Raw genomic sequence first — 13904 nt, forward strand, 5'->3', positions numbered from 1 at the left:
AGCTACAGTAGCTAAACGGGGCCACAACCACATACATTTTTACACAAACGTTTCAAAGAATTTGAAGGTGCAAAACAGGTTCAAGCTTCCATTGGTGTGATTTTTTGACAAAAATGTTTGACAGATGTTTAACACAAGCATGCACTTAGACACACATAAGTACACAAAGTCCAACAAAGACACACACACACACAGACACAAACCTAACGAGATCATCTAATTTTTAAATGTATTTTTCATTGACTTTTTTAATTTTAAACTGTTTAAATTCTAAAAATCTATATAATTAGATCTCATGGATTAACGGACTAATTTCATGGTCTTTGTAATCATTTACCAAAAAGTGGCCCATTTTAGCTGACTCCACCCTATATATTGATATGTCAGGAAAAGGGTTTGAAGTGCTGCATCTTTGACACTGTACAACTCATCGTGATTCATGATGCCCTTATATACTTATTGTGAGTCCGTGTACCAACTTTAAAACTTCGTGGCCTCACTGTTTTTTTGTTGTTTTTTTTTACCAAAATGTCTGAAGTACCATTCAGATTTTTAACGTTTAAATGAGACTGAAAAGGATTAAAAACACTGAAATAAAACACAGGGATACACTTAAGGAAATTTTTAAGAAATGTATTTCTGTGGTTCACCAGTAACATCAAAATATTTATGATAAGCACAACTAGATCAACATGTTTTAACATTCTGCTTGTTTTACTCCAGATAAAAAGCCATGAGCTGATGCTTACAATTACTCAATGCAAGACAGTTGCATAGGCAACACGCAAAAAAGGGAAATAAGCAGATTACAGATAGCTGTATGAGGCAGGAGACAAAGGGAATTCATAACTTCTCTAAATTATATTTTTAATACACTGCTTGCTAAATATTCTATTATCGCACACAGGATATGAAAGGATGAGGAAACCGGTTTGACCACTTTGAGGAAATGTGAAATGGAAAGAAGGACTGAGCAGTTCTGCGGTCCTCATCGGCTAAGACAACATGAGCAAAGATACCAGTGGTGTCACCAGGAGCAGGAGGCCAGCACTTGTGCTGCTGGCACTGTTGCAGTAGTTGCCCTGACAGCAGCTCATTTCCGCTCCAGTGATTCCTTGAATCTGTGCAGTTTCCACACCTGAGCACATCATCTTGGAGGCGCAGCCCTTCACGTTCGTCTTTTTATCTCCAACAGCCACTGAGAGAATGAAATGAATGTTAGTGTCTCCTAAAATCAGTAAACATGCCTCTGAGCTGAGGAAATATGTGAAACAGAGAGAGCTGTTTAATAACCTGTTGCTGAGATGCAGTGGTCCTCAGTCCCCTCGCAGTTCAGAGTTCCAGTGCACGTGTTCCCATTGCAGAAAAAACACTTCATACCATTGGGATTGCTTTTGCCAGGCTCTGTGACACAGAGCAGACAGCAGAGGGGGATGAGGAGTTAGCAGTAAGTTGCAATAAAAATTATCAAGTTAGAAGACATGCAGAAATGTAAAGATTTATATTTTATTTGTTTATTTTCTGATTAGAATTTGATGATTTGGAAAATTAATGCGAGCATGATTGGCCTGTTGGCAATAAAACAAGATTAATCTGAACCTAGATTTTCCCCTTCTCTCTCTCTCTCACACACACACACACACGCACACATACACACACACACATTGCTTTGTGCAGATCCACAGTTATGCCCTTGGGCCGCTCTGTAATGGGCAGAGTTGAAGGTTAGAGTAATTTCCCTTATACTGGCTTGTCTTGGAATTTGCGTCTTGTTTCTTTAACAGTAGCAGTTCCAAACATATTGTTCAGGTTCTGATACACTGGCACCATTATTTTTTTTAAAAGCTGCATTCATGATCATGGCACAAGACATGAATATACCACTTACTGTAAATGTAAGTTTAAAAGAATTCATTGTATAATTTCGTCAGTAAAATCTTGTTTAGATATCTGAAACATGTTATATGCAACCAACGCTAAAGCAGAATGGGGGGAGAGTAGTTTTTATTTTATCTGTTTTGGCTCAGGCAACTCAATGATAATTTTCCCCAAAAAGGCTCTCAGTGCAAAGAAGCATCAATAAACAATTCAAGAAAGTTACCAGTGGCAGGTTTGGTGTTGCAAAGCTCAGAGGTGCAACACTTGGTGGCAATTACAGTTTTGGAAATTCCGAAGTTGAGTGAGCCCTCAACACACTGGTCTGGCAGAGCACAACTTTTCATGTGCATATCAAGCACTTTTGCACCACCTGCAACAAAGGAGTAACCTTAGTAAACTGGGTCAATGCAAAACTGGTTTTCAACAAGAACAAATCATCACAAAATACCCAAACCTGCATATGAAGTTACACTCATCGCACCACACTGATGACCCGCAGAAGGGCACTCTTTTTGAGTGTCCGTGCAGGTCCCCATACTATCCGGCATACACTCATAACATTTCAGGGTTTGAGCTGAGAAAACACAAAAGTCAGTTCAGTAAAAGAAGAAAAAAAATCAACTTTTCTTTTTTGCAAGAGGTGGGAAAAATAAGAGTAAACCCTAAGAAGAGTAACCCACAGCATTTTAACACACAGGGATGTATTTTCATTTGACATATAACCTTAAATGACCCACGTCTGTTCTATTTATGAAGGCAAATGTGAGAATTCAAAATTATCCCTCTTTTCTTAAAGATTTAAATAAATTTAAAAAATATATAAAAAGGTAACAGAACAAGAACTTGCCTTTAGGGAGAAGCACTATCCCAAAGATCAGAGTAAGGAGATACATTTTGTGATGATGGGCTACGACAGTGTTGTAGTTTGATCTGTCTCCGCTCTAAGTACCTCTGCTGAGGGGGAGTTGTCCATATCCTCTGACCACACCTTCACTATTCTTTCCGGAGTGACAAAATGTGAAACCTAAAAAATGCCTTGAGAAGTTAGATTGATAAACCTAGATGTTGATAGACTGTATTGGTTGCTAAACTGCTATTGTCTAAATGTTAATGACTTTTATTTGCACAACCTCTGTGGCAAAACAGTGGCAGATTTTTCTTTGTTGAAATTGTTTCCTAATGTCTTTATACCACTCAATGATGCTGTAAATTATAGAGGCTCCAATAAATACAAAAGTCATAAACATATGGAAATGGAGATTTTTCCAAAGGACTAATCTCTGCAGGCTCCTGGGGGAGCGAGCAGTCACAGATACAAATACTTGTACAATTCTTACCTCTCTGCATTGATGAAACAATACTGCGGTGTAAAAGAAAATGTGTTACCTATTCATTTTCTTTTTAATGTGTAACCTATCAAAGGAAGTTAAGCTCTGTGCTGAAGCAAACCAGTTTATATCCATTAACTTGTGTGTGTGTGAATTCTTTGAGCTAACCATTAAAGAAGATTTTGAGATGCTTTCTTGAATTTACATGTTAATTACATTTACCAGACAACCCTTAATGCAGAGCCATTACATTAGCCCAGGTGTTGGAGGGATTAGGGCAGATTGAATCAGACTGTAATGTTAGGTAGCCTGTCTGGTGTTTGCTGAGTGCTTTTCACCTCTGTTGACACTTGACTAGCTCAGCCCACAACCCTAGTCTTGATGCATTACTATAAAAGCTTGTTCTGATTGTTGTAAATCTGTCTCCAATGTGTATTGAAATGCTCAGCATAACCACCTGTAGCCAAATCGTTTGACGTTTTAGGGTCAAAAATACATATTTTTCCTCTTACTTACTATTTATCCAGACAGATCGTTTGTGTGAGTTGCCGAATTTCTGAGATATTAGCCACAAAGATGTCTGCTTGTTTCACAAATATAATGGCACTCAACTTGCTCACTGCTCAAAGCGCCAAAAATATGCAACTGAAAAGCACAACAATTCTTTCCATAAATCATGACCTGCTTCCTAAGGTAGTCCATAGACCGTGTTGTGAGCAGCTTCATGTAAGTTTAAGTCTGTTTTTAATTTTTTTACCAACCAACTGAATCACCATGCAGAAAGAAGTGTGCATCTACTGGAAGACAGGCTCATGCTCAAGACAGCGTGGGATGTAAACTTCACCCCTCCATTCTGCTCACATGCGCCGCACATTGCGTGTACACTAAAAATATTTCACAGAAAATTACACACTGACGGCATTGTACTATTGGCTGACAAACCTTGTTAGAAGCTGGAACCTTTCATCAGGATTCTTACAGACTTCTTAAACAAAACAATCATTTTGGACCAGACAAAAATGTTTTAATTATTCATTTACAATCATGTTTTTAAGGAAAATAGATACTTTTATTCAACACATTTCTACAAGCTGTGGGTGTATAATTTTTTTTAAATGATGTCTACTAAAAATGTTATATGACATTTAATGTGAAGTTTCTTCTTTGCATTTGCATTTGCAAATATTTTTTAGTCATGCATGGGTTGTGTTCCACTGTTTCCACTGACCACAAAAATGTGGTCACACCAGTTAAGCTAACGGAAGCTAAAAAGCTGAACAGAAACCTTGAAATAGTACAAGACTACCTTAACATATGCAGTATTATAGTACCTCTGTCTGTCTGGCTATTAAAGTAGTTAAATGTCTGAATTTGTTACTAAGTTACTATGAATTTGCATAAAATTTTGTTTGACAATTTTGTCATAGAAACTTATTGCAACACTTGCACTGTGTGGAGTTTATCATCTGCTGGCTGTCGTGGTAAGTTTATGTGGGGTTGCATTCAACACTAAGTTTCATTTCATAGTCTGTGCCTTTTATAAGGAAAGTCAAAGCATTGCAGGTTTGAACAAGTAACGATGCTGACCTTCTACACTTTCACTGTAAACGAAAGCTACACAGTACACCAATGTGCTGACGTCTATTTCAGTTCATGGTTAACTATTGAAGATTTGGGTCTCATGTTGACTGCTATGCTCTAATTTGTGAAAGGATAAAGTATAACACAGTACACCAGTGGAGATTGATAATATCCTTTGCCTGTAAAGAGAAGAGTGCAAAAAACCTGTGCAATGAAAAACATTTTAAGAACTTCACACAAGATCTTTTCACTGGTTTCTTTTGATTTCTGAGTTATTGGCAGTTACGCTTTTTATTAATATTTTAAAGAAAATAAAGATAATTTACAGAAGGGTTTATTTTCCTCTCAGTAAACATTTGCACCATCAGTAAAACAGAACTGCTTTTACAACGTCTTATGTCTTTACAAAATCACAATCTCTCTTTCCCACCACTACCGTTCAGGGCGCAGCTGTGTTCGTTGAAAATTAACAACCTGAGGGCAGGGATAGGCTACTTTCTGACATGGAGCAGCAAGGCTCCGCAGGTTTTATTCCCACCAAAATCTTCAGACAGAAGGCAGTGTCATCCTGCAACATATGTGACCGCACTTCCATTTTCAATCGCCCCTCCTGTAGAGTGCAAACGATGGTCCCCACGTTCAGAGCCACATCCCCCTTTTGTGGCCCGTTTATGGGACAAAAGAGCTCGCACAGCTGTAGCACATAACAGCAACTCAGCCAAGGTGTTAACAGAGCAGGCGGCTGTATTCGGAGAGGGCTGAGGACTTTTTCACGCCATCCCAGATACGAGCTGCGTAGTGAAACCTGTAAAAACACAACAAATTTATAGCGACCAGAAATTTGATTCACCTTCCTGATATTTTAGCAGTTTGCATTTAACAGATGTTCCCAGTAGAGAGGCAAACAAGAACTGTGTGGCCTCTTGCTCAACATCCTGTTCGTTAGTTTTAGGACTCAATGGCACGAGATTCTTTTTTATTTGTTTAGTTTTGTTCACCCCCCACCTACCAGATTCATATTTAGCCTCGGGGCAACACTGTGCTACGACAGTTCTGAAACACAAAGGTTTTCTGTAGTACATATGATAAGTGGAATAAGGAAAACAAGCATTTCACATTTCATATATGCATTAGAAAAAGTATAAATTATGACAAACATCAACCACAAATAGTTCCCATTAAACAATCAAATAAGCAAACAACTCCTACTTATAAATAAAGACTCAGGTAAAGATGTTTCACACATTTAACCTAAACTTGGTTCCTCTTCTGCTTTGAAATAAAAATATATAATTTCAGAAGCACACATTTGTGTCCTTTACCCGTCATCTTATACTGACCTGCATGCAAAATCACACAAACACACACCCATAGGTTTGCAGAACTTTACTTGTTCAAACTTTACTTTGACTTGACCACATCCTTGTGTACATCCTAGACCAAACCCTTAGCCTAATCCTAACCGCAATTCACACCGTACCTCTAGCCTTAACTCAGACATCGGAAAAAAATCAGGTTTGGTGCATTCTTTGTTCTCCATGAGGACTATTGGTCCTGACATGGTCTGAGTTTATGCCAAAAACATGTTCACACATACTTGACTCTCGTAAAGCTCAATGTCTTCACTTGACTTGCTTGAGGTTCGTGACGACTCATCTGAAAGGCTTCTTAATTTCTCATGGACTGGTAGAAAGTTCTTGGCAATTTAACCTCTGTGGACACCTTGAGTGTCATTGAGATCTCATGTGAGTTGTTGACACACCCAGCCATCATGTGAGTCTTTAACCAAAACCCATAATCATGTGAGTCATGAGGGTTACATAAATCAAGATGTGGCCAGGTGCTAAGCTACCTGAGGAGAGATGCCAGTACTGCTCCCATTTGTCTTCCCCGGCCAAAAAGTGTCTTGTCTTTTAGTTGTAGGTGGACTGCTCAGTCCTGACCTTAGATCTTTTGTCTCGTGTGTTGTGCTATGCTGTTTTGAAGCAATTGGTTGGCTAGGGTGGACAAGCTTCTTCCTCCTTTCCTTGGCGGAAATTTTAGGCTGTTAAATGAGTTTGTCAGGACGTGCAGACATTCAGTTTTTTAAGACAGAAACTGCATATCATGTTTTACCAGGGTGTCTGCAACTTTCATCAGCTTAGACTTAAGATCATTGTAAGGTCAATCAGAATGGAAAAAAGATCACTTTAATTAGTTATGCAGAGAGTTGACCTTTCAGAAGTCTGCATGACCTATTTAATTTCTCATCAGAAGAATATTACTGTTCCCTTTAAACCGAATCTAAAAAACACAAATGTAATTCTGGATGAGACATTTTCTCTTGAGTTTTTCAAATGTAAATTTTTGGCGCACTGAGCACCAGAAGCTGAGTGTCATCTAGTTCCATTATATTCAACAGAAGGCAGACATTTCTACGTTAAGAGGAACAATATAACTTAATGTAAAGAAGTATATTTAACTGTTTTCAAACATACATATTGTAACACGTGCATAAAATATACTGCTGGTAAAATGACTTATCTTTTTCTTCAAAATGCTAAAGCTGATCTCTTATTTTGCAGTCGCATGCTGCCTATTCATCCATCCGCCATTACGTTTCATGCACTTCCACTTTCATGCTGTTTTGAAGCAATTGGTTTGCTAGGGTGGACAAGCTTCGGCCTCATTTCCTTGCTGGGGACTCTTCATGTCAATTGCCACTCCCCACCAGTCAATTAGAACTGAAGTAGCCTTTTGAATGATAGACTAAGCTTCTAAGCAAGTCCAGTTGCCTTTGTTTAGCACTTGGATATAGAGTATCATGACCTGGATCAGTGAGAACCTTTACCATGGACCCACACCTTGAAGTGCAGCTCTGTAGGGTTATTGTACGAAAATTAATGGAAGGCAACTACAAGGGCATAGATTTGGATTCAGGGGTGGGGACAGGGACACAATCAACAATTTAATTAGTATTTTTTTGTTACATTAAAAGATAAAATATGTAACATTTCCACATTAAAATGTCTAAAATCGACTACAACTTCTATATATTTTGTTAGTTGTTTATTTACATTATTATTATCCCATTTGTTTCCAGTAAGGTCCAAACCCAGAGAAATCCGTAATATTATATAAGGTAACAGCGCATTTCATTTGGTCGCCTGACGCTATAACTTCCAAGTAAATGCCAGATGATACGTGAGAGAGTAAAAAAGGAAGTTGCCACACCCCACTGAACATGACGGTGCATAGAAACGATATATTGAAGTTGTATTTGCAACTTCACTACAGTTCTTACCTTTGATTGATGTTCAACTAAAGTGTCTGATAGGAGAATATTACCTGTAACTAAAATACAGATTCAAGGGTTTTTTATCTACAAAAAATGCAGAGAAAGTGGGGGTACTTTATCTGCCACAAGTAGTGTTTGTAGATATGTTTCAGGCTGAACGCAGCCCCAAACAAACACCATTAACTACGGAGGGGCAACCTGTATGTAGTGTGAAAGTAGGAACAAAAATAGTTTGCAAGGCGTCAATCTCTGCTGCTCGTCAAGATCTTGTGCTTTGAGCACATCTGACGGCGACTCAAATGAGTGCATCAATATTCTTTAAAACTCAGGTATTCTCTCACCTGGACTATATATAAAACCCAGTGACAGTTATAGGCACTTGGGTAATGAATGGAAACTGTAAAAGTGAACAGAATTTTGAGGGGCTGCCTGGAAGACAAATGACTACTGTGGTGCAGACTACTGTGGCGCAAACCACAGGGACCCCCCCCATCCCTTTCTTAGTTTCCTGTCTCTCTCTACAATCAAATAAAAGCAAACATTCCCCCATCTGCTATGGAAATAAATGTAAAGTGGGCAGAGAGAAATGTGATGCTTACCAGTTCTTCTCAGTGAGGATGGTGTGTGACAGCTGACAGCGAGGCATGGCTAGAATTTGGCTCCTGAGTTTTGAAACCATGGTGGAGAAGGCCGGGTGTCCTCTGTAGCCCGGAAGCAGGGAGAACAGCGGGTATGTCCCCGACCCTAAAAAAATGGCACAAAGATGAATTCCTATCTAGGACAATATTCAGGAGAACAACAGAGTTTTGCTTGCTGTGAAGATAAATTCTCTATAACCTGCTTTAGTCAGATTATCCTCTCCGTCATTCTCCTGCACAGGAAGGAGAAACATGTTGACTTCCGTTGTCAGATAGTCCTGCCCCAAGCCAGGGAAGATATTGCAGTCCAGCATGGATAATGTCCCTAAAAACAAACCACATGTTATGGGCGCAGGTGTGGCATGTGACTATTTTGATAATCAAATCTAACCAAACACTGATGATTCCAAACCATTTACATTGGTTTGTCTTTAACTACACCCAGTTTTAGAAACTAAACTGGATTTAAAAACAGCCATAGAATAAACAGGGCATATTTATCTGTGAAGAGAATACTGTTGTAGTTGTGAACCTTTGTATTTGAGATGAGAGTGGGCCATTAGTTTGTCCACAACCATGTGCATGTTTTTCAAATTCCTTGGGCAGAAATCATCCCGTCTGGCCTTGTTCTGGAGGAACACTGCATGAGGGAGGAATTTAAAGAAAAGACACTTTAATTTTGACATCATTAAACCTTGCTAGCGTGTTTCTGTATTGAAAAGTCACCTATGTGAGGATAGTACTCTGCTCCATCGTCATTGCCCGAAGAGCCAGTGCTGTCATGGCTTGCAGATGGCGTGGAGGGTTTCAGCATCTCAGCAGTCTGAAGAAACCTATCCCCAAACATGACATGAGATTTTTACCGGGGACTACAGCCAGAAATTAGCCGTAAAGGCTAAAGCTGCTCCTTTGACTGTAAAGTTTATTAAAAGGAGACTGTTCACGTCATCATAAACAAATAAACTAAACTTAACTAAACTAAACTAATCTGATTCTGCTTGGTCAGTCAAATCAAGCAAGGAATCTTTCAAAGTCTTTGGTTCAAAATTAATGTTTGTGTTTTTCTGGACAGTATTTCCAATTGAAGACGATGCTTTTATCAGGTGTCCATGCCCTTTCCAGATCAGTGCATCCTACTCTATAGAAACCACCAAGCTCATTATAGCAATTCTGTGGAAGTCAAATTGGTATAAAGTTAAATATACACATGGACACTTGCACATTTATTCATGTAAGCACATGTTAGACTGACACAAAGCCAGTCATGTCTAACGTCTGGTTTCGCTCCTATTTGTTTACAACAAGACCAACTGACTGAATAACATTATTGACCTTATGAAAAAGCAGAAGACAAATATCCTCTCAAGATACAAGATGAAATGCCTAACATTCCTGCCACAGGAGGGGACGTTCTAGTTACCCTCACAGCCGTCCTGAAAGCTACCCTCTTATTTCATTCTGTGAACCCGGGCAGTAAGTATAACACAGAGCCACTGCAAATAAGCAGGCACCTACCTGTAGAGGTTTAAGTCCGTGAACCAGTCTTGAACCACAATGACAACATGGCACACCGTAAACAGGAAGGCGGCGATCTGAAGAGACTGTTTAACAGATTGTAAAGAGAGTGGTCACATGAGTGTGTACAGAATAATTAAAATAAACAAACTGCCATTAGACAATGGATCAAAGGACTTAATGTACATATTGGCTCCTCAGTCAATGCATCTGTACTCATATAAACAACTGGTGTTTTCACATAGTGTCCTCTGCAGGCCAGCCACTGACCTGCATCTCCACATATGTGTGAGGGAGGTTGTACTCGGGAGGCAGCTTCCGATCATTGTTGATGAGGTGGTCAAGAATAGACGGGCTGAGCATTGGCTGAAGAAACATAAAAGGCATGTTGCAGTCTAACCATAACTTCTCTCTATTCCACTGTGACACTTCAATTATTCAGTTTATGACTGGCTTACACTCTTACAGCAAATTGAAAATACTGTCACTGTATCCAGAATACTTCATTCTCACCTGTGTATCCAAGAAGATGACCCTCTCCTGTGTGATGAAGAAATCAATGCCTGTGCTCTGGTTTCCTCCTCTTTCCTTGATTTCCTGAGTCTGTGCTCTGAATACATAAGCCCTGTGCAAGCAAAATGCATGCTTAATCCACACTGAGGACACAACCTGACCTCCATCACTTATTCTTCTAATTAGCCTCTCAGTGAGAGTGCAAGTCATACATGTTTTGAGAACCTAAAACCTGGTTTCCCAAGTAAGCTAAAAGAAATATTACGACTGCAATTAACAAATGCATGAAAAGGGTGTATAGGCCTACATCTTTTAATTAGTGGTTCTAATTCTCTCTAAATAAATAGTATTTGATAATATGGTTTTCCTTGGACATTGTACAGTGTCACACACTGACCTGATTTTAAATGTTTTCTAAGATGTGGGATTATCTGAAACACTCTGCAGAACCAGATGGGTTTACAATATCGCCCTCTTGTGTTCAGAAAGAGTATCATCACTTTAAAAGTGAAACTTAAAGAAAGAAAACTTTGAAGGTAAGAATGAACTTTTTTAAAAATATTTGTCTAATATTTGTCTAATATTTGTCTAATCTGTTTGTTTGATTTTTATTTTGAAGCAGAAAGACACATTGGGCCTTAGAGGACACTCTTAACTTTTGTATTTGTTTTTGAAATTTGCCATTTGTATAAAACCAAACACATGTTTACCTTTCTATAATAACTTACAATAAAACGTGATGTGTTGTTGACAAAAATTTCAATAATTAATTTACTTTTATGGTGCCGTCACTGGTCTAACAACGTTACTAGCCCCATTCACACAGCCCTTTCAGTGTGTAAATCATGCACCGCTACTCTGCCTCCCCATCTGTGTGAAAGATACAGATGTGGAGAGGCGGGACAGTTTCGCTGAGGCTCTGATCCACCTCCGTAGGCAGTATCAGAGCCACAGCAGAGGCGAGACAGCGTCTGGGTAAATGGAAAAGCCGGAAGCGCGGATCAGGGGTGTGTCGGTCTGATGGTGTTCACATTCTGACAACTAAACAGATCCTTCACTCATCAGATAAAAGAGAAATGTCCCACACTTCAACCCACAAAGTAATGTTACAGGACCAAACAACAGTAATGTGGTAACTGGTAGTGTCTTTGGCAACTTGTATGAGGAAAATCATACTGCATCCTCACGTGGAAAAATCTGTGTTCATCCTGTCTGTCCTACCGACTCTTTGTCACATTTCTGCCCGAAGAACAGCGTCTGTCCCCCGCAGCAGAGCCAGGTGGCTCCCGCAGTTGAATGGCAATGATTACGTGACATGACACATTTAGAGCAAAGAACTTGAACTCGCCATGTCTTTGTCACGTCCCGCTTTTGCGTTGTTGTAGTTACTGTCTCTGGCAACTTGTATTGTCTTCAGTTAACTTTCCCCCAAAACAGCATCCCTCCCTCCTCCTCCTTAGTACTGTATTAACAGTTCTGTAAATCTGAGACACTTTTGCTGCCAGATTTTTTCAAAACTTAAAGTTCAGTCCTTCTAGGTTTAGACTTAATGGGAACGCCTCCTCCTCGTCAGTGCTTTTTAACTGTGCACTTCTTAATGGTTCAACTTCAGCCTTAGCCTCTACTCTGTCTTTTTCTCCCTTAAACGTCCTCTGACGAGTATTTTTTCTTAAAACACTTTGAAGAAGTGTTATTATTTTATTAATAAAGGAATTTAATATATCATCCACACATAACTGAGCAGTTTATCGTTGATGTTACAACCGACCTTACCTTTGATCTTCCTCAGGAGTGTTGGCAGATAACAGTGACATGATCGTAGATTTCCCAGCTCCCTGCAGACCAATGACTCCCACCACCAGCATATCCGTCTGGTCCCTCAGATACTGCAACACACCACACGGTATATTGGAAACATTATGAAAACCTTTAGTTCGATGGCTCCGCAATCAACAAATTCACTGAACATGAACTCACCTCCATGGCGCTGTCACACCAATTCATCTGATCATCCACTAGCTTGATGCTGTGCTTCATCTTCTCAGGAGGGAGGAGTTTAGACTGGCCAACCATGGCTGGAGGTCATATAAAAAGATTTATTTTACATTTTCTATTCACACAGAATTTTAAGTATTGAATTTTTCTGTACATCACTGTAACAGCCATTTCCAGTGGGAAAAAAATGCTCTTTTTGTGTGATCTGCAATAACTCACGGTCCACAGCACTGCTCGATGCAGAAGCACCCATTCCTCTGTTTTGGATCTGGTATACAGGCTGCGTAGGTCGCTGCCCTTCCTTCTCCATCTTGGAGGGTCCAGGACCAGAGGGCTGAGCTGCCACCTCAGGAGGAGTCCCTGGCTTCCCTCCATCATCCCTAGCTTTCATCAACATGATGGGCTTCTCTAGGACTGGAGCTCCACCGGCAGGTGCATTCTGTGATGGCTTGGCCTTGAAAAGGATCCAACAACAACACAAGTCTATAGATAACGTGAACTGTAGAGGAGCTTAAAAGATACAAGCTTTACTTTCTGTGATGATCACTTGTGAACTGTGACTCAGTTGATTTGGAAATGTTGTCCTAAACTCCTGAAAAAATTATGTGAATTTACAAATAGCTTCTATTGCCTTTGAAATAAGTGTCTGCCAAATTAACTAACTGAAATGTAACTGCTGCCAAACAACTATGGTGTTGATTTCACATACTGCAGTCACACTAATATTTTTACTTTGTAATACTGCCTAGATACACCGAAATGTTCTGATGTCATTATGACTGTGTCTATTTTTGCTTGTGTTCAATGAGGAGAACCACAAAAAGACCTCAGTATCTGACTAACTCACCCTTTCTCCAGGGGGTTTTGCAAGAATGATGGGGGTCTTCTGAATGAGTGGCCCTGGTGGATCCTCGCTCCCATCCTGAACAGATAAATGAAAAATGAGTTACTATTCAGGAGTAAAATAGTTAAACCAGCAGTGAAGACAACATAGACTGCATCAATGTGAGTGACGTTATGTGTGTGTACCCTTCGTTCTCTCGGTTGGTATTCTCGATCCCGACTGGGTCCGGACAGATTTTGGCCCGGAGGTCCAGCATCTCTGTCTCCCCGGCGTCGCCTCCGCCTGCGGCCCTGCCCGTACATCCCGGGCTGACTGTGGCCGGACTCTGACATATA

At 39.8% G+C, this 13904-nt stretch overlaps 2 protein-coding genes across 2 annotated transcripts; both read right to left on the minus strand.

The window, feature by feature from the left end:
- Positions 1–617: 617 nt before the first annotated feature.
- LOC311259324 (urokinase plasminogen activator surface receptor-like) lies at positions 618–2786 on the minus strand. Its single transcript, XM_084356390.1, has 5 exons — positions 2726–2786; positions 2333–2452; positions 2102–2248; positions 1294–1404; positions 618–1198 (listed from the first exon to the last, which is right to left on the minus strand). The coding sequence occupies exons 1-5, from the start codon at positions 2769–2771 to the stop codon at positions 996–998; spliced, it is 627 nt and encodes a 208-aa protein (XP_084212516.1). The 5' UTR covers positions 2772–2786; the 3' UTR covers positions 618–995.
- A 2255-nt stretch (positions 2787–5041) lies between these two features.
- smg9 (SMG9 nonsense mediated mRNA decay factor) lies at positions 5042–13901 on the minus strand (the record flags this gene model as incomplete). Its single annotated transcript, XM_084356380.1, has 13 exons — positions 5042–5592; positions 8664–8808; positions 8902–9027; positions 9235–9342; positions 9429–9535; positions 10218–10303; positions 10488–10583; positions 10731–10842; positions 12504–12616; positions 12708–12805; positions 12945–13179; positions 13573–13647; positions 13755–13901. 13 exons carry the CDS (start codon positions 13899–13901, stop codon positions 5514–5516), a joined length of 1527 nt encoding a protein of 508 aa, XP_084212506.1. The 3' UTR covers positions 5042–5513.
- Between the last annotated feature and the right edge of the window lie 3 nt (positions 13902–13904).

Source organism: Pagrus pagrus (genome assembly GCF_965226575.1).
Source record: "Pagrus pagrus genome assembly, chromosome: 7".
NCBI classification, from domain to species: Eukaryota; Metazoa; Chordata; class Actinopteri; order Spariformes; family Sparidae; genus Pagrus; species Pagrus pagrus.